Source organism: Balaenoptera physalus (assembly GCF_965194825.1).
Source record: "Balaenoptera physalus genome assembly, chromosome: 8".
NCBI lineage: Eukaryota > Metazoa > Chordata > Mammalia > Artiodactyla > Balaenopteridae > Balaenoptera > Balaenoptera physalus.
This window is the reverse complement of record NC_138887.1, coordinates 101,741,183-101,767,028: the sequence shown is the minus strand read 5'-3', so window position 1 is coordinate 101,767,028 and position 25,846 is coordinate 101,741,183. Positions and strand designations below refer to the sequence as shown.

The window sequence follows — 25,846 nt, the reverse complement described above, 5'->3', positions numbered from 1 at the left end:
AACCTTTCCTTGTCTATAAACATACATCTACATTGATCTGACTTTGTTCTTCATTGCAAAAGGAGAAGATACACCATTTTATTTTTAGGATTCATATTTTATTATATTTTAGTCTTCACACACATTATATTCAGCCTAGCAAGTATCAACCAACAGACACAAGGAAATTTTCATCTGTCCTCTTGTAACCGAAAGTGGGGTCCAGCTGCTCGCTGCTCAAAAGCCAATAAAGAGGCCAGGTTTATGGAAAGGAAAGTTTGCTTTATTTTGGATGCCTACAACTGTTGGGGGAGTGGGGGAAGGGCAGACATCTGTCCAAAGGCCTACTCCAACAATTGGGGGGCAAGAGCTTTTATAGGCGGAGGGAGGGGGCTGCATGCAGAAACAGCACAGTCAGCTCTGACCGTCACCTTGAAATTGGTCATGAGGTGGTCTGACCAGCATCATCTTGATTGTTTCAAGTACAGTTAGTCTTCAGTTCCAGGGTCTGTTTGTTCCCATTTCCTTGAGGCCAATTCTTGGAATCGTGGCACCTTATGTCATGGCTACAGTCTGGTCATCATGTAGTTAACTTCTTCCACCTGGCGGGGGTTTCAGTATCTATAAGACAGCTCACAGGATACGGCTCAGAATATTACCTATAGCCCTTGAGGAAGAACTAAAGGTCCTTGACTATGCTTAATGACTAAACTATTATTATTTTGTCTCCTTTGACTATTTTCCTTTGTTTCTGCATGTTCTCACTTCTCTGATTAAACTTATTTTTTGGCTACAGTTTTTCCACAGACAAAAGGCAGGCAGAGGACCTGGGGGACAAAGACCAAAGAGTCCTGCTCTGTTTCACTCGGTGTGTCAAATTCTTTATCTGCACACGCTCTAAATCCCTGGGTTAGAATTTTCAAGTACCTACTTAAGGGTGTTTCTGGTTTTTTCATTCTCTTGGGTGTTGGGGAGAAGAAAGAAACCAAGAGGCAGAGACCATAATTCATCCTCATGTCCCCAGCACCTATCAAGTAGACAGTAGTCATATGAATTGAAATTAACGTACTTCTGGAGAGGGCCTGCTCACAGCGATGAAGACCCAATGCAGCCAAAAATAAATAAATAAAATAAATTAATTTTAAAAAAAAAAGAAAGAAAGAAATTAATGTACTTGCAGAATCAGTAAAAGCTTCTTGGAAAAGATGGGCAGATAGGATTTGCTGAGTAGAGTATGGATTCCTGGTGGTTTGGAAACACGAGAAAGGTAGAAAACTAGGGGAAAATGGTACACGATAGAGTTGGGAGGAAATTTGCCCCACTTGGGCAGACCTGACCCTGGGCATGGTGGAGAAGGTAGAATATGAAAAGAAGATATGAGAAGGTGACAGAGGGCCTCACAGTCCAAGTAGAAGACTTTATACCTGATGAAAGGGGCAAATGTAGAGCCTCGGAAGGTTTCTGAGCTGGTAAGTGACTGCAGTCTTGAGAATGGTGAATCATGCACGATGGTTGCAGGGCAGAGATGCTTTAAGCAGGAAGCCAAGCAAGGAGCTTCCTGGAGAAATCCAGATTTTTAAACGATGCATCTGGGCTGGGTGGTGGCTGAGGGAATACATGAGAAGGGCTCAAAGAGGCATTTCAGTGGAAGGATCAGAGTCCCTTGTGAGTGACTGGTGCCTGACTGGGTATAGGAGAAGTCAGGAAAAGGGTATATACCAGTGGGTGGGAAAGGAGGGGCAGATAGCCACCTCCATAGCAGCCTCTGAGCATTTCCTCACCCAATTGTCACAGTGTGTGAAGTCCCACTGTAAGAATTTGTTTTATCTCCCTTACAATATGCTTTCAAAGAGGAATTTTTGCTGAGAGTTACTACCCAATGAGTTGAGTTCACTGTAAGTGTTAGGGACATGACAGCTCTCTTCTCTTCCTGAAAAAGATAGTGGGGATGAGCCTAGAGCCACATTGGGGATCCAGCTGAAGCTTAGACCCCTTGCTCCTGAACCTCAGGCATTCAAAAAAGGAGTGAGGACTCAAGGATAATGTCTGAGATGAACAAAATCAACATTTCCTGGAATGGATGAAATCAGTAATTTTTTTTAATGAATAGAAGAAGTTGGAGGAGGAGAGAGCACAAGCCTTAGTAGGAAGCTGTAGGGAAAACTCCAGAAATCACTGTTGTTTCTCTCTGCTACTGACAATATAAACAGATGCTTATCAGAATAGAGTAGCATCCTTTCTACCGCCTCATCATTCTGAAAGCTGGATAAAATAAGTTTTTTTAGAAAGCTATATCGAGATATACATGACATACAATAAACTGCACATATTTAAAATATGCCATTTGAAAAGCTTTGACATATGTATACACCCATGAAACCATCACCACAATCCACATCATGAACCTATCCATCAACCGCAATAAAATCTGTTTTTGAGACTCACTGAGAAATCTCCAGATGGAAAGAAACCATTGAAGACCCCTTGCTTTGCAGATGAGGAAATGAGGCCCCAAAAGGGGAAGTGACTTACACAAATCCTCAGGAGTGATCAGGGATAGAGCAGGCATCCTCAGACCCTGGGTCACTGCTCCAACACTCTGGGCTGTCCAGTCATCCAAGGTATTTCCACTCAGTTCTAGGAAAAGACCATTTTAGACCAAACACCTCTTTATCAACCTATCCCTGGGGAATCTGTAATTCAGAAAGAGAAAGATGATAGCTGTCTTTAGAAAAGTACCCTTGGGACTTCCCTGGTGGCGCAGTGGTTAAGAATCCGCCTGTCAATGAAGGGGACACAGGTTCAAGCCCTGGTCCGGGAAGATCCCATATGCTGAGGAGCAACTAAGCCTGTGCACCACAGCTACTGAGCCTGTGCTCTAGAGCCCACGAGCCACAACTACTAAGCCCATGTGCCACAACTACTGAAGCCCACGCGCCTAGAGCCCATGGTCCATGACAAGAGAAGCCACCGCAATGAGAAGCCCACGCACGGCAACAAAGAGTAGCCCCTGCTCGCTGCAACTAAAGAAAGCCCGCCCACAGCAATGTAGACCCAACGCAGCCATAAATAAATAAATAAATAATTTTTTTAAATGATGTATAAGAATACTAAGAATATGTAAAGACATGGAAAGATGTTTACAGAATATTAAGGTGGTTTTTTTTTTAGAATCCACTTACAAAACAAAACATGCATTCAAAATAATGACTATATAGGAAGGAAATACACCAAAAACTTAAACAAGTGATTTGGCTATACACTTCTGTGTGGTTAACAGTAACTTTAATTTTCTTCAATTTGCTTATAATTTACATAAAAAGAAAGAAAGAAAAGACCAAACCTCCCTCTAAGGTGGGATGGGAAACCACAGGTCCTGGCATCTTTCCTTATACCTTGGTCCCAACTGGGTTTTGCATCCTTCCTGATGCTGTGCTTTGTAGCCTTGGCTTTCCTTTTGGTCTGTGAGTTCCTGATTTGGGTTCACCTTAATACTTCATTTTCCCACCTACCCATACTTTGGGGCTCCTCAAAGCTCACCACCCTGGTGGTTCGCTGCTGCCCTCACCTGCCACCAGCAGACAATCACCATGTTAATCCAGTGGGACCCAGTTTACACTGGGCCCTGGCCTTCTTCCAAAGACAGCCTTTGTGCTTGCTTAGGTCTAAAAGTCTATTACACAAATTCTTGTTTCTATTAAGTCAGTTGGGAAGAACAAATAGAATTCATAGATCATTTACTGTTTGCCAACACCAAGCTCAAAAAACCTCCAGTACAATAACTATTTGTCCTTCCTCAGCTGGAAGATAACCATCCAACACCAAATTGTGAAGATCTGTCTTCTCATCCTTCTCTGTCTGCATCAGGTTCCCATTTATGATCACCCCAGCTCAGGTTCCATGAATGGATCCCTCATTTATGGAATACCTACTATGTGACAGGCACTGTTAAGTTGTAGGACTCCAAAGATGAATAAGATTTTATCAGTCAAGAGCTCAATGTCTAGACTAGCACTGTCCAATAGAACTTTCTGCAGTGATGGAAATGTTCTATAACTGCACTGTTTCAAGAATGTAGCCACCAGCCACATGTGGCTATTGACCACTTGAAATATGACTAGTGTGACTGGGGAATTGAATTTTTTTAATTTTTAATTAATCTTAACTCAAATTTAAAAACTGAAGCAGTGTAAAATATTCTTCCTTTAAAAACAATGTAATGTTTTGGTAGGACATTTTAACTGTTGAAAATTTAGCATCCAAATTGAGATATACTGCAAGTATAAAAATACACACCAGATTTCAAAGACTTAGTATGAAAATTAGAACGTAAAACATGTCATTAATAATTTTTATATTCATTACACATCAAAATGATAGTATTTTAGATATATTGGGTTAATAAATTATATTATTAAAATTAATTGTACCTGTTTCCTTTTACTTTTTTAAATGTAGTTATTAGATAATTTTAAATGACATATGTGACTTGCATTAAATTTCTATTGGATAGCACTGATCTAGAGAAAAAAAAAAGTGATATCTAAACAAAGTCTTCAACTAAAATACATTATACATTCCTGGAAATGTATACAAAAGTCTAATGCATAAAAGTTAAACAATAGATTTACCTGATATAACAGGGTGGGGTAGTTAATTCTTAAGAGCTAAGATATATTATAAAATCCCTAATTTCAATATGCATTAAATAATAGTCCTTTATTCCAATTGCAGAAATAATTCATGCTGCTCATTAAGAATTGAAACATTACAGAAACAACTCAGAAGGTTAAGGTATCCCTAGAGATAATTAACAATTTGAGCTATATAAAAACATACTGCTATTATTGGTTACTTTTATAAGTGTGAGATGATACTATATTTGGGGGAGAGCTAAATTATATTCCATGATATGGATATATTATAATTTATTTAACCAATCCCTTGTATATAACATCCAATTTTTCACTATTTCAAAGCATATTATAAGGAACACTCCTATATTACCTTTGTATACTTTTTACATATTTTTCTGCTTCTAAAATAATATTCTCATAGTAAAAACATTCAAATATTGCTGAAAATTATAGCAAAAATGTGACTACCTCTCATGTTGCCCCCTGCCCTGTGCCAATCTGTATCTCTGATGATTATTACCAGTTGGGTATATACATCTTGTCAGAAATTTTTTTTCTGTGTATATATTAATCAGCTTATTTTTTTCTTTTACAAAATTTTAGACAGACTATACATACTGTCCAACTTACTTTTTAACTTAAAAATATATTTAGTAAGCAACAAGGATATACTATATAGCACAGGCAATTATACCCATTACGTTGTAATAACTTATAATGGAGTATAATCTGCAAAAATACTGAATCACTATGCTGTACATATGAAACAAATACAACATTGTAAATCAACTATACTTCAATTAAAAAATGAGAAAAAACACATAAATTTGCACACACACAAAGGCGAAATCATTATTTTTCTCAACTCATAGGGAATATCAAGGGTTGAAACCTCAGAGCACAGGCTTGGCCTTTATAAGTCCCTGGGCTTAGTGTCCAATCTAGCCTCAGACATAGGTTCTAAAGGTTTCACTAAAACAAATACTTGCTACATTTACTTTTCCACACTTATTCCTATCATATGTGGAGAAGACCAGGCTCAGGGGAGATGCCATATATGCTCAAACAGAAGATGCAGTGTTGTGGGCTATTTCCCCTGAGAAAATCCAAATCCAAAAAGATGTGTTTTTAATTTTTGGCTAAGCTCTCATCTATACTCTCTCGATGAAATTGTCAAACGATGGTAATAGGTATGTAATTTTTAAAGCTGTGGAATTTAGCGGTTGCTTCATTTGTATATAAAGTTTACAGAATCAAAAAATTTAAAAAGATGACAGTGACATTACTTGCAATTAGAAATTTCCTTTCAAGATCTTCATCAAGATTTTTTTTTAAATGTCAAGAAACTTTTTTTCGAAGAATAAAAAACCTCCTGATTTGCTAAAAAAAATTATTACTTGGGCAAAGGGGGTCAAAAGGTAAAAAGAAAAAAACTATAGTTGATGTAAAAGAGACATAGAAATTTTGAATCATATTCAAAATTTAAACTTAATGAATTAAGTAAGTAAAAGAGTGGATTGCTGGGCCAGAGGGTAACTCTTATGTTTAACTTTTTTAGGATCTGCCAAATTGTTTTCCAAAGTGAGTGCCAAACATTTTTATAGGCATTTTGGAAAACACAGAAGTGAAGATAATCCCTCATTCCAAAGAGCTTACAATTTACAGTAGATGGAGAGATGCAATTAACATGTATACATTAAAAGTATAATTATAATATAGCTTATAATTAAGAGCCAAACCATGCAACTCTAAATTAAAAGTGGATCTACACACAGTCATATATTTTTAGAGCTGGAAAGGAAAAGAAATATATATACATTCTATATAGATATCATTTGGACACCTTTCCGTGTCAGTACATATACTTAGGTTACCAATAAATGCTCATCGATAAGAAACTTATTCAACAAATTATGATAGAGCTATACAATGGAATACTATGCAACCATTAAAAAGATATGATATAGGTCTTTATGAACTTACATGGAATTATGTCAAAAATATATTTATAAGCAAAAAAGGCAAGTTGTTGAATAGTGTATATTAATTTTTTTTTTTTTTTTGGCCGCACCGCATGGCATGTGGGATCTTAGTTCCCCGACCAGGGATCAAACCCTCACCCCCTGCATTGGAAACGTAGAGTCTTAACCACTGGACCACCAGGGAAGTCCCAATGTTCCCCTTATCTTTGGTTGGTGTGGATTTGTTCTGTTTGATTTAACCAGTTGACAATTAGAAGACACTAGGATTTTTCTAATTTTTCATCATTTGAAACAATATAAATACTAGGTAAATCTTTGTGTATATCCATGATGATCTCCTTAGAATAAATTCCTAAAAGTAGAATAGTAGGTGAGAGGTTCATATCTGTAAGTTTTTGGATTTGAATTGCTAAATCCTTCTCTTGAAGGCTGTAACAGTGTACACCGTTCCACTAGTGCCCAGGCTTCTGGATTTTATTTGTACTGTGCTTGGAAAAGTCTTCCCTACTTGAGATTAGGATACTTTTTACTAGTGCATTTTTCTAGTACTTTTATGGTTTCCTTGTTTTATCTTTCAATTTTGTTCCATCTGGAATTAATTTTTATATAAGGAATTAGTTCACATCACCTTTCAGATATATTCTTCAGGAATATATTTTCCAGCATTTTATATGTGTTCTTTAATTTTGATCTTTTTTTTCTACAAATGAGCAGAGTCAACAGGCTTAAGTCCAAATATGTAATTGATGCTAAAATGCACCCCTTCCAGCATGTCTAATGATTTCCAGCTTTGTCTCAAATGAACTAAATCTCTAAAATCTATTCTTCTTATCACTAACATCGACACATTCATTTTTCCACATATAAATGTCAAGGACTAACTATTCAAATAGATGTACAAACACCAGTGAACAAAGATATTGATGCCATTGAAACTAAACAGTGCAGTCATTTGAAATGTTCATTCATGAGCTCAAGTACAAAAATCCAAGTTCTGGGGTTTAGGAGTGTCAATGAATAATGTCCAAAAATCCAGTTTTTGAACATCAAACCTATGAGAGGAAAGACTGGGGGTTCATGATAGCAAGATATGATGGGGTACAACAGGGGTCTCAACTGTGGGAACCCAGCTTTCCTGGGAGAGCCACAGAAAATGTTAGAGGGGCGATCTTTGAGACTGGTCTTAAAATTGAGGAGTGGTTCAACATTTGAAGAGTCCAACATTTGAAGATGTGGTGACTGGTGTTTCAGGCAGAGGAATCAAGTGTGGGAAGGTGGCTAGGCTTGGAAGGGGCTTCTTAAAGTCCTGATACCATCTTTCTCCACCCCTCCCAACTTCCCCTCTTCAAAAGGAGGGAAGGATATGATGCCAGACTTACTGATTGATTATTTGACCTCATTCACAATAAATGTATTACTCCAACCCTGCATATACATTTTATACCTTCTTATCTTAATTGTGTAATAAAAGGCTTTTCCCTCTTTAAAGGAACTTCACACAAAAGCAAAGCAGGTCAGGAGATTTTACAGGTGATAGCCAAATGACCTAATTTAGTCCTTTGTTAGTGTGGTGGCCTGGGGTACCAGGTAGCCTTGGCTTCTCACCCCTAGAATGCCTGTCTTCACCTGCAGAAGGTGATATTCTCCTTTTTGTCAAGGCCTGGACCCTGCCCTCACACAGGCCACCTTCTTCCCCATCTTTCCAGCTACACTCCCAGCCTCTTTCCCTTCCTCAGTCCAAGCTCCCTACCTCCCACCTCATCCCAATACACCCAAATCACTAGAATACTTTTAAAAGTTTTTTTTCAATATTTAAGAACTTAATCCTACTTCCTCTATTCCCTGAGTCCCAAGACTCTGCACATTTAAAATTAATTAAAAGATTTTAATACCGGAATTCCCAGCTTAGCAGCCATCAGTGTATATCCCTGAACCTCCCGTTTAACACGGATTTTCTGAAAAGCATGCTGTGTGTTGTATTCTTTAGGCAGTGCTGGAGCTGTCACAGACCAGCTCACCAGAGCCACTGTGCTCATTTCTTCCCAACTCCACGTTCAGTGATGTCACTTTGTTAATGTGAAATAAGCAACAGTGGGAGTATTTATATCACAGAAATCAGCAAGTGCTACAAAATCAGGGCTTTTAACAATCAGAGCCGATTGTTAAACATTTACCAGCACACAAGTGTTTTAAGGATTCTTTTGGTTTCCAGTAATAGAAATTCACTTGAGTTAGCATAAGCAAAAAGCGGAACTTATTATAAGAGCCAGCGAGTGAAGTGTCTGTCATGATGCCTATGAGAGGGTAAACAGATTGGCCTTAGGAATTAACTGGAACCAGGGACTTGAAAACCATCAGAACTTCCCATTGCATCTCTCTGCCCTTCTCTGCTTCATTCTTTTGTGCTTGTTACAACCTTCTTTCCCTGGTTTCCAATCTATATGAAGAGAAACGTGAAAACCTGCTCTAAGTCCAGTCACCTAAGGAGACTGATCTCTTTACTGGTCCCAATTCCAAATTCTCAGGAAGGAACTTTGATTGGAAGAAAGTCCTACTGAAATCAATGCCTGGACAGGGTGAAGGGATGGAAACAGGCAGGATCACACTGTAACAACATGCATGAGAATCAGGGAAAAAAAGAGGCTCCTAGAAAAGAAAAGGGTTGAGGCAGTCAACCCAAAAAGTCCACGACAATTATAAAGACCTTTTCTCAGCTATTAACAGCTCTCACCATCACTACCACAGGCTCCATCAAAGGAGTACATGTACTTAGTATTTATTTAACGTCTGAGCACCTTATAATAGGCAAAAGGAGCTGCTCTAGAAATCATAGAGGATAAAAGATGATTAAGACTTCATAATGGCTGCAAGTAAAAGAAAAGCCAACTTAAAATGCTTAATAAGGGAAATTTTCTTGCCTAACAAAAAGTCCAAAAGTAGGATGATTCCAGAATTTCTTAATTCAGCAGCTCAGGACCTAGACTTTTCCATATTTTCACTTTGATATGTTTAGACTAATGTCCTTATGGACACAGGTACCTGTCACAGTTGAAGTCATCAACATCACCCGCCAAACGAAAAGGGACAATTTCGTCCCAGTGCAGGTCTTTTTTAAGACTGAAAAAACTTTTCTCAGAATGCCCCCACCAGCAAACTTCCCTTTCCAGAATTAGATCACATGCCCATGCATGAACCACTCACTGACAAGGGGAATGGCACCACCCTGGTTGACTTAGACCGACTGGGACCTAAGTCCTATAAGGGAAGGAGAACAGTGGAACAAAATGGGGAGCTGCTGGAACAGAAGGAAAACAATTGATGGAGGCTACCACAGACTCTTGCTGCATCTGAAGGGGTGCAATCAAAGAAAAGAGACAAAAAGACTCTCGCCCTAAGTTGAATTTCTCCAAGCGCTTTTGTCTCATTCAACTCTCTGACCTGCCACATCACTTTTACTAACCCTGGCTGCAGACCCTTCCACTGGGACCTGGTTTTTATTTATCTCCCTGCTTCCCTCTTTTGGTTTACACTAATTAGTAGCAGAGTTGGCTCCCTGCCTGATTTTCTCACTGCTAAATCAAGATTTTGAACACATGAAACTTCATAGTGACAGAGGGCCCTAATAAACAAAGACAATTATAGACAACAGGCCCCTGTAATCAGGCAGCTTGAGGGTCTGCCTGTGAAAGAGGCCAAGCTCAGAAGATAAAAGATAAGAACTAGAAAACAGTATTGTTTGGGATTATAACATTTTTGTTTTTGTTTTTAAGTATTTCATGCACTTCCTTTTGTTCACTGAGTGGAAATCTGCAGTGAGAAATGTTATGCAAAAAAGGACAAGTATAATTTTTTTTTTGGAATATGTCTTTTTTGCCAGCTTCTCTGGGCCTAATAACTTCCAGTCTCATACAAAAAAGTTCGGTTTTCTACTTCCGTCTGTAGCTTTGTTAAATTTAAAGTGCAACTCTTCTTTACAGTAAAAAGTGCCTATAAATGTACACTTTAGTTGGTATTAGATACTAAAAAAAAAGAGGAGGGACATTTTCTCCCTTTTGTCTCCTTCACTACCCCTGCATGTTTGTGCCTGATTTGTATTTCCTCTTACCCTCCAATGCACCTCTGTGACCATATGTTCCTGACAGACAGAGAATATCCAGGTGGCCTGGTACTTGGAAACTTGTCAGATGTTATTCAAAGCAATAAAGAACACATCATACAAGTCTTTGGTATATTGTTACAGGGAAACCCTGTTTAGAATTCACTAATTGGGAATTTGTGATAATTTGAGGAAGGGCTGGCTGAAGTTAACCTTTGTACTATCTATGGAAAAAAAAAAAAAAAGAATTCACTGCAGTTCTCAATAGTGTAAACAAGATTGGAAAGGGAATAATTATCTACTTAAAAGAACCAGTTGTTTTGAAAAGCTTTAGAAGTATCCTTTTACATACAAACAGGGTAATTATGATTTAAACAAAGGCTGGCCTGTTTCTAAGGCTTCTTTGAAATGTCAATTACAAATTACTCTTGTTTATTCACCAAGGCAAAACCCACCCCTGTGTACCAGGCAACAGTTGGTTAGCTTGCTTTCACTTACTCTATTTGAAAATAATAAATCTAAAGTTCTTTTAAAGTTGTATAATTTAATTCAAGCTTTTCACTAATCTAGACAGTTGGTCCATCCTTTAGTGTTTGAGTGATGATTTACTAATTACTAGCATACAACAATCACGAATGCATAGAGTGACACCTGCCTTCATAACGTAGTGGAATAGCTGGCGAATACAGAAAATCGACAAAGAAAACTCCTCCAGAGCGGTGGCTCCTATTTTCTATCCTACCGTAGTTAAGAAACACATTTTGCATTGATTGCAACTCAGTACACACACACTAAAACAAAAACAATACTTACCTTTATTATGTGCGACACTGTTATCTTCTATGCATTTGTTAATAAATGCTAGTCACTACCCACTAAATTGACTGCACAATCTATTAATGGGTCGCTGTTTTGAAAACACTACCCTGGAATCTGTTGGGAGATAGTATTCTTTTGTGAGACAAAGGGATGGCGGTGGTGTCACCAGCAAAGCCCATTAAAAATTCCCAGTAAATAAAAATAGAATCTGGGTAATAAAGTCTAACCTTTTTTTTTCTTTTCCTTTGTGCTTCGCCTAGTTTCAGTTGCTCATGGAGTACCGCGTGCAGAAGCCTCGCACCTGGCACTGCAGCCCAGAGTTGCTAGTGCAAAATGGCCGCTCGGACACCTCAGCTCGGTGGGCCGTGTGCAGAAGCTCTGCACACGACACTGCAATTCAAGATGGCGGCGGCAGCAGGCCGTGTGCAGAGATGCTGCGCCCAGCACTGCAACCTGGAGCCTTGAGCAGAGCAGCTGTGCCTGCCCCGCAAGATCTCTGCCTCCCTCCCTGCTGACAAGATCCCTATCCAGCAGCCCTGCCCAGAGCCTGTTGGGAAGAGTGTGGACTGTAGAGCGAGAGGTCACACCTCCCCATTCTTTGATCAAAGAATAAAGCTTTCCTTTCCTTTTGAACCAAACTCAGTCTCATTCTGTTGGCTCCAATGACACCAGGCAGGAGGACACTTTTGGGGGCCCTAGGCGGGAGGGTCAGTAACAGTGGAAGGAGCTGTAGCTATGTGGTTTTCTTGATGGTGTCCTCCCCCAATTCTCCTCTCAAATCTTTGGCCATCAACCTCACTGCTCTAGTCACTACTGCCTCCTATTCCTCAACATTCAGTACAAAGCTCATTCTTACCTTCACCAACCCTTTCAGCTAAGTTTCCATTTCCCTTCTTTTTTTCAAAAGCCCACCCTGAGTTTCTGCCTGATCTACTGATAGTTGTCCAGCCTTACTCACTGCAAATGAGGCAAGATGATGCTATAAGGCCTCTCCACTGAACAGCGTCAGCCCTCCCCTGCTTTACTTAACTGCTCCCATCTCTGCTCAGCTTCTGACCCTTGGCTCCATTTTCCATGAATAGTCCTTCTCTAGTCTCTGGACTCGGTTTGGTATTTGGTGTCTGGTCTCTCAAGTTCTTATCTAATCACTGTTCATTAAGAACATGGATAATGTGTTATCATCACGGTAAAAACAAAGTCTTTGTGATCAGACAAAACCCAAGACCCAACTCCCCAACACTCACCAGCTCTATGATCTTGGGTATATCATTTAATTTCCCTGAGCCTCGGTTTCATCATCCATAAAATTGGATGCAAGCTTGTGAAGGGTAAATTAATCCTTATAAAATGCTTACTTTGGTGCCTGGCATATAGCAAGCACTCTCTAAACGTCATCTGTTATCAGTATTATTATTGTTGCTGTTATTGCTACTGGCTTGCCTCTCCTTCCACCAAAACCACACCACCCAATCTTGGAGGGCAGAGGTTCAGAGTTTGAGACTATCTACTGTGTAGCTATAGTTTCCAGTTCCCCTATTCCCCAACCCCTCTCCAAACACCTCCCATGTGTATACTCTCATTTCTCATTTCACATCCATCTCTTAAAACCTTCCCTGGGCTTCCCTGGTGGTGCAGTGGTTAAGAATCCACCTGCCAACGCACGGGACACAGGTTCGAGCCCTGGTCCAGGAAGATCCCACATGCTGCAGAGCAACTAAGCCCGTGTGCCACAACTACTGAGCCTGTGCTCTAGAGCCCGTGAGCCACAACTACTGAGCCCATACGCCACAACTACTGAAGCCCGCGCGCCTACAGCCTGTGCTCTGCAACAAGAGAAGCCACTGCAATGAGACACCCGCGCACCGCAACAGACAGTAGCCCCCACTCGCCGCAACTAGACAAAGCCCGCGCAGCAATGAAGACCCAACACAGCCAAAAATAAATAAATTAAATTTTAAAAAGAAAAGAATATATTGTTTAAAAAAAAAAAAACAAAACAAACTTCCCTGCATCCCATAGTTCCCTCCCTCACAGTTCCTGACAAGAGTTGTGATGCTTGATGTAGGTCGACATTGCTACACAGGTCAGTTCTGACCATTTAGTTGCATGGATGGACCACAGACAGGAAGCAAGCCCAAGCGTTCCATGCCTCCCCACAAGCAAGCTACCCAAACAGGTTACAACCTTCTACCATAAAAACCACAGGTGGCCAAGTTTATCCCATTCAGCAAGGACAGACTGAAGGGACTGTTATGAAGCCCAGGGGCCCCACCCTGACAGCTCACACAGGCTCTGAATACAATGAACACCAAGCCACAACTAATGTTTGCAGCCCTAGTTTCAGGAACTATCTCCCACTTCACGTGTTCCGTACCTCGCTCATCAATTCAGTTCCAATGAGTCTGGCCATGCTTTTGCTCCTCATCCTACAATGCCCTTGCCTTATTCCTCTGATTCAGTGTATTTCTCTCCTTGGCTTTGGCTGTCCTCCCAGCTGTGTTTGGTCTCTGTTTTTCGATTAATGTACTTACAAATTACCCTAATTAATCCCTTCATATTTATAGCCCCTGGTTTAACTCATCCATGATTCCTTCTTCCAGTGGACACCTGTCTCCCACCCCCCAACTCAGACCTGTGTTAGCCCCACAGATGAGACCATGAAAAGTAGTAGTCTTTGACATACGTGACTTTTCAGATAATAGTTCATTGCTTATATTTTAGATCCACAAGCAACACATTTGGGGCCTGGACCCATCGTACTCTGTTATCTAGAATACAGTCATTGTCCTCCTCTTCCTGATGAGATTATGTCAGCTTGGATATCACTTATGGCTGTGTGGGAGGTGGTAACTGACTTACCTTGAAATCAGGATTTTTCCATCTTCAGAGAATAATGGCTAAGATCACAGTAATTAAGAGCCCAAACTCTGAAGTCAGATGACTTGGGTCTAAATCCTGTCCCTGCAACTTACTATATTTTGAGTTTGTTTTTATTGTCTTTTGGTATTTGGGTTTTGTTTTGGTGCTATTTAAATAAACAAGATAACAAGCATCTTGATCATGTCAAGTTAGAAATACCAGAATCATTCACTAAATTTTGGATATTGGCCCCTGCCCTGCTTTCTCTGCCTCTGCTTTCCTCAGCTCCTCCCTTTTGCATTCATGAATCCCTCTGCATATTGATTCAACTGCATTATTTATCTGCCATGCTGTCTGGCACTGTGCTGGGTCACAGAGATACAGATAAGTCATGGACTCTATCTTTAAGGGTGGAGATATATATATATATGCAAACAAATACATGCAATAAAATGTTAAGGGTGCCGAGATAGAGAACTTTTCAAGGTACATTGGAGCATAAGGGAGGGCACAGTGAGTTCTGCCTGAGGGGACAAAGTGGAGGAGGGTAAAATCAAGAAGTAAAGGAAGTCTTCGTGGAAAAGTTGATGCTTGAGTTGAAACTTGAAGTTGTCCTCTTTTCACTTGCAGCCTCAGACCTGTTCCAATCCTGAGGAAATCTGAATAAGACAGTCTCCACAAATAAGCTCAGAAATGTCACCCCATGTCCTGGATTCTAGTGGCCTAGTTCCAGTGGCTGGGGCTTCCACATTGCCTCCCGGGTCTCTTTGTTGCCGTTAGTTAAGGAACTTGAAATTATCAGGAGTAACTCCCAAGCCCACAGTAATAGCTCTGTTGTATCTCTCCCAATACCCCATAAAAGGCTCAGTTCTTAGTATTAAGCTGTAGTATCCAAATCCGTCCCTAACACTTAAACCCTTCTTTGAACTCCAGCGCAGAGCCCCTGCTGCTTATCTTGTCCTTGTCAGCCCTCTTCTCTGGGATCTGGGCCTTGTTTTATATCCCACTTGGGGTTCTGCCATCCTCCAGAATAGCCACCCATCTACTAGGCCTGCTTGAATTCCCCACCACTGGGGTCCCCGCCTAACTGGAAAACTCAGCCCCAACTATGTCTGGATTGCAGCTAACTTTCAATAAAGACTCTTTCTTTGACAAATTTGAGCTAGGCTCCTCCGAGCCCTCTTCTCATCCAGATCTCAACCTTGGCGCCCATCCTGTCTTTGGCTGCCCAGTCCAGTTTTAGCAAGAATTCTGCTAAGTAAGTTTAGTGACAGTCTCCCACCCTTGATATCTGAGCACCCTTGACATCTGATCAAGTTCCTCATCCTCTACCTTTGCTGTATAAGTCCTTGGTCTGCCTTTAGCAAGAATCATGCCAGGTCAATTTAGCAGAAATCCCCCTACCCTTGATGGCTCCTCTTAGTAATTTTCCATCCACTGACACCCTTACCCTGTTCCTTGGTTATAAATCCCCACTTGAACTTGCTGTATTTGGAGTTGAGCTTGATTTCTCTCCCCAGTTGCAATAGACTGGACCCCTATTACAAATAGTCTTGAATAAAATCTTCCTTATCATTTTAACACATGCCAGAATAATTTTTTCTTTAATACTTGTCATGCCCTTTGGACAATAACCACGGACAGCCCATGGCCCAGCTGTCCTTCTGGTCTACTCTAGGAATCCGGTCTCATTCCAGCCCCAAGCTGACACATGTGCATCAGTACAGCTCAGGTAGGGAATTCCCTGGCAGTCCAGTGGTTAGGACTCCACGCTCTCACTGCCGAGGGCCTGGGTTCAATCCCTGATGGGGGAACTAAGATCCCACAAGCCTCCCGGCCAAAAAATAAAATACAGCTCAGGTAGAGCCACCTGTAAATATGGATCTGGAGAATATGAGCTAATTCTATTCCAACCAACATTACCTAACTCATTCAGTCAATCAGATGACCAAAACATATAAATTTAAATAGTTTCTAAACATAAATAAATTTTCAAAGAGGTTCCTTATTTGTATTACAGATATAAACAAAATACATACACTCAAGGCATAAAGTATCTGTCTTGTGCTCTTTTGAATAAAAAAATCACAGTGGATGTAGATCTTTGATGCTCCAATGGTGCCATAAACAAATTCACTGGCCTGTTTTTGGACAAAGAATTATCTGAAATTTTATCTCTTGCATTCCAAGAATGTTTTTGTTGTTAGTAGAGAGACTTTATTGTAAAAGTCTCCTCACCTAGAGCTCTGGTGATTTTTTGTGTTTTATTCATCTCTTTCATTTGGCTTCAAGTAAGGTAAGGACTGGATAAAATTCAAAATTTACTGAATTTTGTTAACACCAGGTCCAGAATTTCCTTCTTGAATATCTCCCTTCTTTGGGGTTGTTACTGAAGTGTTCTGAAGGAAATGGCGGGTCAGCCATTCATTGGTTCTCATGGCTTTGCAGTGGAGGCAGGGCCTTTCCCTGATTTGGCAACCTCCCATATTCCTTTGCCTCTGAGCTATTTTTCTCTTCTTAATACTGGCTGGTGATTGGTGGTGTTCACTTTCACTCTCCTTCCAAGAGGAGGCTCCCGAGTTAGATACTTCACTCTCACACTCAGTAGTATCACTGTCAGGTTGGGTCTGATTCACCCGGCTGAATTCAGAATGGTGCCTCGCTCGTCTTTGTTCAAGATATGCATTGACCAAAGCCATTTCTGAGTCAGTTACAAGAGTAAGTTGGTTCTGCTTTGGTTTTGTCATCATTTGCAAAGAATCCCAGGCACCATCTTTGTTTTGCCGCTTATAGGAAGTATCTTTGCTTGCTAACAACAATGAAACAAATCAACAAGTTAGGCACATTGCTGGTTACTATAATCTCATCTTACCTAGAAAGGAAGCCTATGGTGTGGGCTCACTCTTTGCTGCCATTTGCCAAGCCACCACTTTTCCCCACTCATTTGCAAGTGTTGGCAGCTGACTTCATTTTCCAGTACCATACCAAAACTCCTAAAAACCAAAAGGGCCAGATAGATGCTTGACATATTACTTTTGAAGTTTCATGGACCCTTGATATAATATCAAGGGAAAGGTCTCCAAACTTTTCCAGAGAAGGACCTTTTTACCTTTGCCTTGACAGCTTAAAGATGCAAGCGTGTATATGAACGTGATTTGGGTAGCAGAAAACTAAAAAGGATCTTCTCTTTATGCACTGGTGTGCTGGAGTTGGCTCATACCAGCCAGTTCACAAGAACCGATAAACTTTCAGGAATTTTGCAAGATGGCTGTTAAACACAGCTATTAGTAAAAATTAAATTGTATAAACTTACCACTAAATCAATTTGTTACAAATAAATGTAATAAATACTCAAAACTCATCACTTCCTAAATTATTTTACTAGATTTTATTGTGAGGTTTGCTCTTGAAGCTACTATTTATGTCTGTTGTCTCTGGATATCGGAAATACTATGCAATGATGTGCTACTGTGCATCTCTTCCTAACTCCTATGTTCAGTGACATCATGTTGGTAACCTGAAATTAGTTTTGGTGGGATAAAAATCAACAAGCACTAAGAATCGGGTCTTCATTTATGGTTTTGTTGATTGTCTAGACTTAAAGTAATGGAGAACATATTATTGACATAGATTACATTTAAAGGTATCATGCCTATAGCTGCTATATTGTGAATAGCACCCAAAAAATGAGGAAATATTCTTCCAGAGTATTCTAAAACTATTATCCAGCTCAGCAAAGATGTCATACACATCATTAACAACCAAGTTAAGTTCCAACATACATCTTTCTGTTTCTTTCATCTTACTCCTTAACTTAAAGGAAAGTATCAATAACATTCATATTAGAACTACACTCGTTCATCTATTGCAGCTATAGGTTGGCTAAGGCTATAATCAAAGAAAGTATTTTGTGAGAATCAGTGGTCTATATGGAATTTACCATAAAGTGTATTACATGTTTTATTATTTGTAAATTGTCTGATATACATCCTTTATATTAGTAAAATTTTTTAAATGATATATACACACATTTTTGGAGAGCCAGTTGTTAGACATTTATCAGCATACCACTATTTATAGGTTATTGAAAAAGATGTCATATAGAGCTCATAGTCCTGTGGTAACATTAGCAGTAAATGTGTGTGAAAGGCAAGCTGTGTGACGGGAGAATGCTGAGGAATGAAAAGACAGCTTGAGCTCTACCTACCAGTAATTTATAGCCTCTAGCAGCTTTGATGAAGTAGCTAACCAGTCCTTCTGCACCAAAGCAAGGTGCTCATCCAGTGGGCCACCACAGGTCTGGGGAGGCTCTATAACGCTCTTGGCTATTTACCTCTGTTGTTTGCTTTCCACACACAACACATATTTCTCTCATCATAGTCCAATATAAAATATGCACTGGCTCTCACCTTTACTTAGTGAAGTGCTTGTTCCATTGTCTTCATTCTTTTTCTTCTCAGACATCTGTTTCAGAAATATAGATTAGTAATAGTGATCTCAGTTGGTTGTTCTTCCCTCATATTTACTTGTTAAGAAACACTATTGCCTTGGGCCCTTTGACAATGTCTAATTTTAAACAGCACAGTTCAATAAATACTTACTGAGTTCCTACTATTGTGATCCTACTTCTGCTGCCCATTAAGAAGACCATGCTTTGACAGCAGGATCTACCAAAATGTTTTGAACCCAGCAAAATGGAACAAAGATTGAGAGAAAATAATACTGATAAGAAGCTATTAGCTACAAAGTTTTCTTGTATTCACTGATTTTATAGAGAAATATCGTTTAAATGTCATTTAAAAACAGATATGATAGTACTAGGATTAGTTTTAAATTACTTTTTAAAATTTTTTGGCCATGATGTGCAGCTTGTGGGATCTTAGTTCCCCGACCAGGGATCAAACCCATGCCCCCTGCAGTGGAAGCGCGAAGTCTTAACCACTGGACCACCAGGGAAGTCCCAGTTTAAAATTACTTTTTAAAGGACATTTTATCAGGTTATGTTATGATAATTCTTTAAGATCTTTATATGAATTCATAGACTTATATCTCCTAAATCCTTCAGAAACTTTCCTCCAGAATGCAACCATAATATATTACCTGTGAATATGGCAACTAGAAGAAATTGATTTCTTTGAATAGTTCCAATTTCAAATATTCTGCCCCAATACTCCATAAATATATTTGCCCCATTTTTCACACGTCCCACTTTTTGATGCCGAAAATGGTTTTGCTAAAAGATACACATACAAAGCAACTCCTTCAAAATATATCAAGTACTTTAGAAATACTCATAACACTTTTGGCACATAATAATTCTGGGAATCTATCACTGGGAAATAAACTCCAAAAGAGAGAAAGTTTTATGTACAGAAATATTTATCCCAATGTAATTAGGGTAATATAAATACAAAATTCAAAAGTAGGCTCAGACTTCCCTGGTGGCGCAGTGGTTAAGAATCCGCCTGCCAATGCAGGGGACAAGGGTTCGATCCCTGGTCTGGGAAGATCCCACATGCTGTGGAGCAACAAAGCCTGCGTGCCACAACTACTGAGCCTGCGCCCTAGAGCCCCCGAGCCACAACTACTGAGCCCGCACGCCACAACTACTGAAGCTCTCATTGCCTAGAGCCTGTGCTCCACAACAAGAGAAGCCACTGCAATGAGAAGCCTGCTCACCGCAACGAAGAGTAGCCCCCGCTCACCGCAACTAGAGAAAGCCTGCGTGCAGCAACGAAGACCAAATGCAGCCAAAAATAGATTAATTAATTTTTAAAAAAGGAAGCAATAGTTAAATAAATTATAATGTAATCATACAATCATACAATATATAGTTGTAAAAATTATAATAAAAGTATGTTCTAACATGAGGAAATAAATGTTATAATATTAAGTTAAAAATCAAGATGCAAATTTGTATATGCCGTATGATCATAAGTTAGCTAAAAATATGAAAAGAAAAAAGACTAAGGGATGTACGCAAGTGTTAGCAATAGTGGCTTCGAGTGTTGAAACTGATTTTTTTTTCCTTCTAATTATTCAAATTGTCTACAATTAGGGAAAAAATGAATTTATGTAGAAAGTCATACTGCCTCTGGGTTGAAAAGTACCACACTTGGCTATTCATAACTGCAATCTAAGATCTTTGGTCCATTCCTTTCTTAATACCTGATCTCCACAATGGTAGGCAAGTTTCTCTAACGAGGTACCTCTTTGCTTTTTGGGTTACTGAAATCATTCTCTGAAAGCTTTCAGTGAAATCCTCTTTTAAGATACCTCTTTTTTAAAAATGTTTTTGGGTGGCCTTATTTTAAATTTAAAATGTATAGAGATGATTATTAAAAGATTAGAAGTTTATGAACCTTAAAAAGTTAATAGTAGTTGATTATTTCTATATAATCTGGAGTGGTTTTTATTTCATTTTTTCTACTTTCCTATAATGTCCACATTTTCTATAATGGGTACTTCTGTAATTCGGGGGGAAAGTGTTTTAAAACACTTATTAGGTTTATATCTTTTTCATGGAAAGCTTCCATATTTGACTTATGTCAAATCAAAATATAATCACAAAATCAAAAGAAAGATTTTACATCAAGCTAAGTGGAATCATATGAACTGTGGTTACCAAAAGCATTTTATTAAGTGTCTTTGTGTGTGACTCAGTTGAGTGAAAACAGCAGAAGTGCCTGCCCTGAAGTGTAGGGTAGGACAGTGGTGAGATCTGGGCTATGGCTCTGCCTTTCTTCCACTGTGATTTTACCAAGCCACTTAATACCTCCTAAGCTCAGTTTCCACATATGCAAAAAGAGGAGCCTGGACTGGTTTTGTTTGGAAAACTTCCAGCACTAGCTGTCTGAATAAACACTAAAAATATATATAAACTAAATATAGTATATATAATCTCTGAGAGCAAGAGGGTACATGCATCTTAGACAGTGGCAAATCCAGAGGAAATCAGTGTGCTTCATGTTTGAGGATAATTACCACCACATTTCCATCACGCTTTTACCATTACTTCAAGGTTTGTAAATAAACGTTCATAATTTAGCAGAGAAAATGAAGTTCAAAGTGAAGGAAAAATTCCATCCTTTTTGACCAGCTCTCATGTGGTTCTCAGATTTCAAATTTGGGACCCTTTAGAAGAAGCAGTTGAGTGGATTATAGCTGCCATAAGGGTACAAAGTGAAAGACAAAACCTCTAAGATAATTAAGGTTTTAATCAGCACTGAATAGATATAATTCAACATTTCAACTATGCTATGAAACAAACAAATGATATGGCAGGAAACCTGGGTCTATTCGCCTCTCTGTGATAACCACTCACGTGACATTGGACAAGTCACTTAATTTCTTTGGGCTTTATCAATAAAAAAACAAAGGATGGATACTGATAACTTACTTGCCTACAAGCAGAAGGCTGGGCCATAAGCTCTCTTGAGGTCCTTGAAGCTCAGGGCTCTATGACTCCAAAAGTTGATGCAAGCAAGGGAGCAGAGAAAGAACTTAGACCTCTCAAGGGGTCTTCATGATGAACTTGCCAAGAACCAATTTCAATTTTTTGTTAATTTTCTAAAGTAGCTTTTCTTGCCAGGCTAGACAAATTCAATGTACTTAGCTAGGGAGTCTAAGACATGTATAAACTATCACTATTCTAAATATTCTTTTGGCAAAGTATCTATCTTAAGCATTTAGACTTTAGATGAAACTTCTTTTTAGGGGGAGGAGGTGATGAGGGGAAGAGTCTTTGATTATTACAATGGAATCCAGCTGGCATACACATAACAAGCCTCCTCCTCTCCATCTAGAGCTGATACAGCATTCAGCCTAGCTGACCATTGCCAGCCTAGTGCTCTGGCTGTAATGCTAAATGGTCGTGTTTTTATTAATCATCAGCCTGGTAATAATGGTCAGCAAGGATTCCACATCAGCGATTTATAAGAGCTCAGTTACTCATAATATGTGGGAGCATCACAGCCCTGATTAAGTGGGCTATCTCACTCCTTAGGATGGCATTTTTTCTGCTAGTAGGTGGTCTAGAGTGGTGACTTTAGCTCTGTTTAGTTTAGTTCTGTGTCTTATTCTATGTGGAGAATGTAATGCCTCATTCTAAAAACCCAAAATCCTACAACATGTATCCTATAAATATGACAACTTCTGTATCTTTGATTAGAATCACACAGCTACAAAAGGAATTTGGAGGTCATTAACCAGTAGGGAAGTTTATCCCAGTATTACTTAGCATTTGGACAAACTGAGAACAACCTAAATATCTCAAAATTGCAGATTTGTTATGGTGCAACCATAAAACAAAATTATGCAGTCGTTAAGAGTGCTGCTGTGTAAATATAATTTGAGGAATGATTACAATATAATATTAAGTTTAAAAAAGCAGGTTAGGGCTTCCTTGGTGGCGCAGTGGTTGAGAATCTGCCTGCCGATGCAGGGGACACGGGTTCGAGCCCTGGTCTGGGAAGATCCCACATGCCGCGGAGCAACTAGGCCCGTGAGCCACAACTACTGAGCCTGCGCGTCTGGAGCCTGTGCTCCGCAACAAGAGAGGCCGCGACAGTGAGAGGCCCACGCACCGCGATGAAGAGTGGCCCCCACTTGCCGCAACTAGAGAAAGCCCTCGCACAGAAACGAAGACCCAACACAGCCAGAAATAAATAAATAAATAAAAATTAAAAAAAAAAAAAGCAGGTTATAAAAATATATAAAACATAATGCCAACCATCTAAGATCAAAGATAGACAGATGAAGAGAGATATACTGTGATACAGAAAAAGAAAAAAACTAGAAGAACATACTCCAAAATGTTAACAGTGGTTATCTCTAGGAAATAGGATTACAGTAGTTTAAAGTTTCTTCTTCATCCTTTTCTATATTCTTGGGTTCTCTAGAATGATACTTCATTATTTTTAAAACTAGAAGACAAACTTTTAAAAAGTAGTTTCACCAATGTAAAATAAATTTATTTTATGGAAAATCCCCTAGTATACAGTAAATATATTATTTAAAATGAAAAAGGATATCCTACCCAGACAGAAGCCCGAGAGAAGAACATCAGGACCAATATAATGACAAAATACCAAAGCAGGAAGTTCCCTATTGTCCCACAAGAGTCATCCTTCCGGCATTCATAATCTTGATTTGGAATGGTAAAACTTATAGGTATGGGGGGAGGATCCACCTCCCAAAATAAAGAAAAAAGGTCTCCCATGATGGCTTCTTGCTTTGAAAATAAAACATGCTCAAAGGGATGAAGAAGACTGGGAAGTACTTCACTCCATGTGTATGACAACTTCCTTGGCAACCTATTATGACATATTCTTCAGTAACTATGACAGGAACTGACAAACATTTCTTGGATTACTAAGTTTTTGGAAGATCTGTCCAAATCACTTCTATGAAAGTTTAAGGCATATGCCCCATATCTCAATATGGTGCATTCTGCCATAATCTTTTTTTTTTTTTTTGTCCTGAAACTTGTATACACGGTATTTTCTTTAAATACAGTATTTTAATGTCTTTTTTTTTTTTGGCTGTACCACATGGCGTGCAGAACTTGCCCGACCAGGGATCAAACCCATGCCCCCTGCATTGGAAGTGCAGACCACCAGGGACCACCAGGAAAGTACTTTAATGTCTTTAAAATCTAAGTCTCTGAGGTATCCATTTTTTCAGTCTCTTTGATATATATCATATCATTGTAAATTAACATACACAGTTCTAATGTATTATTGACTGAATTGTGTTCCCCAAAATGCCTATGTTGAAGCTCCAAGCCCCAATTTGGCTATAATTGGAGATAGGGACTTTAAGGAGGTAATTAAGGTTAAATGAAGTCATAAGGATGGGGCCCTAATCCAAAATGACTGGTGTTCTTACAAGAAAAGGAAGAGACATAAGGGATGTGCAAGCACAGGAAAAAAAGGCCCTGTGAGGACACAGAGAGAAAGGGGCCATCTGCAAGCCAAAGGACACAAGGCTCAGGAGAAACCAATCCTGCTGGCACCTTGATCTCAGATTTCCAACCTCTACAACTGTGAAAAAATTTATTTCTGTTGTTTAAGCCACCCAGTCTGTGGTATTTTGCTATGGCAACCCTAGCAAACTAATACATAATGCCAACAATACATCTAATTTAGGTAGTAGTCGTGTTCCTTTTTAAGCCTTGAATAAATGCACAGTAATTCATAGATTACATTAAGAGGGAAAACATAGATGTACCTGTTGTGAATTACAACAAACATGTACAATTTCTTCTTATGAAAGAGTCAGACATGGGTTGGGGAGGAAACTTGTATTCTAATTTTGACTGTACATTTGCACAATTTTCAAGTTAGTTCATCTCTATATCTAAAACTAGAGCAAAACACCATTGCTGCTAAGGCAATCTAAAAAGTATAAAAACTTCACTTCAAAAAAATTGGTTAGAACTTTAAGAGCATAGCATACCTGCAGATTTTCATTAACATGCAATATCACGAGGAAACTTCATTTTCTTCTATTGGAACTCAGGAGCATTTTAGGAAAAACTTTTGGTCACTGGGACGTACAAGATGTAACAATCCGTTAGCTTATTATGACACGGCGTGATGTTTTTATTACAGGGACACTTTGCATCCCCACAAGCAAGTCTCCAGACCCTGCGCACGCATCCTGGACCATGACTGTCTGCTTTAGGCTCTCGTCCCCTCCTCCAGGAAGCTCGCGGGGATCCAGGGCTGGGCCCGCCGCGACTCCTCGGGGCTCACTGCGCCCCACCTCACCTGCCTTTCTAGTGAACCTGCCGGCCTCCCCCGGGCTGAGCTCCTCCAGGCGGTAACCAGGGAAGATTTTATTTTCACATCCCCGCGCGGCTCAGCGGCACATTGTGGGCGTTTGTATTTGTTAAATAAAAGCAAACTGAACTCCCTGATGAACCTTTTCCTCAGGATTAGAAATTCTTCCAAAGAATATGCAGGAAAAGTAAAGGGTGTTTAAAAAAAAAAAAAACCCTCAAAACCACTAACAACTTTAACAAAACAATTTGGTTTTTGTTACTGCTGTACCCTCGTTACACGGATATTTTAGAATTTACATCGGGTCAGAACACTTAATTTTTTTTTTTTTTTTTTTACACAGAAGTATGAGAAATGCTTTGTCATTACTGATGGTGTCTGGACCCATCACCAAGTACTCTGTATCCTACACTTGGCCACCCTACTTAATAAAATCTGCTTAAAAATGTGTCCATAAGCGCCCTAAGGAAGCTAAAGTTATATTAATATATAGAAATTCATTTTCTTATAGTTATTACTTTTTACTGCGGGTTCAGAACCTGGTCTGAATTTTTGCTGCTCAGCTTTCTCCCCTCACCTGAGCGGGCGCCACAAATCCAACGGCTGTTTCCCTGGTAACGCTCCTAGCCCCTGTCCCTCCCCCACTCCCCTCTTCTCGCGAGAAGAGACAGTCTCGTTCTTCCTGTAACT

General features: G+C 39.4%; 1 protein-coding gene across 1 annotated transcript; it reads right to left on the bottom strand.

Annotated features, from left to right (window-relative positions):
* Window positions 1-240: 240 nt before the first annotated feature.
* Window positions 241-25,832, bottom strand: SSMEM1 (serine rich single-pass membrane protein 1). Its single transcript, XM_082473153.1, has 7 exons — window positions 25,734-25,832; window positions 24,831-24,920; window positions 21,772-21,845; window positions 18,782-18,836; window positions 3,548-17,181; window positions 2,512-2,672; window positions 241-1,584 (listed from the first exon to the last, which is right to left on the bottom strand). The coding sequence occupies exons 3-5, from the start codon at window positions 21,796-21,798 to the stop codon at window positions 16,694-16,696; spliced, it is 570 nt and encodes a 189-aa protein (XP_082329279.1). The 5' UTR covers window positions 21,799-21,845; window positions 24,831-24,920; window positions 25,734-25,832; the 3' UTR covers window positions 241-1,584; window positions 2,512-2,672; window positions 3,548-16,693.
* Window positions 25,833-25,846: the final 14 nt, after the last annotated feature.

Bases quoted from the DNA above. Each gene is read 5' to 3' on its own strand.
- SSMEM1 (XM_082473153.1), bottom strand. From the start codon at position 21,798: ATGGCCCAGCCTTCTGCTTGTAGGCAA. The intron at 18,837-21,771 runs GTAAGTTATCAG...TTTCTGAAACAG, and splicing joins AGCCTTCTGCTTGTAGGCAA to ATGTCTGAGAAGAAAAAGAA. The intron at 17,182-18,781 runs GTGAGAGCCAGT...CATTGTTGTTAG, and splicing joins AAGCACTTCACTAAGTAAAG to CAAGCAAAGATACTTCCTAT.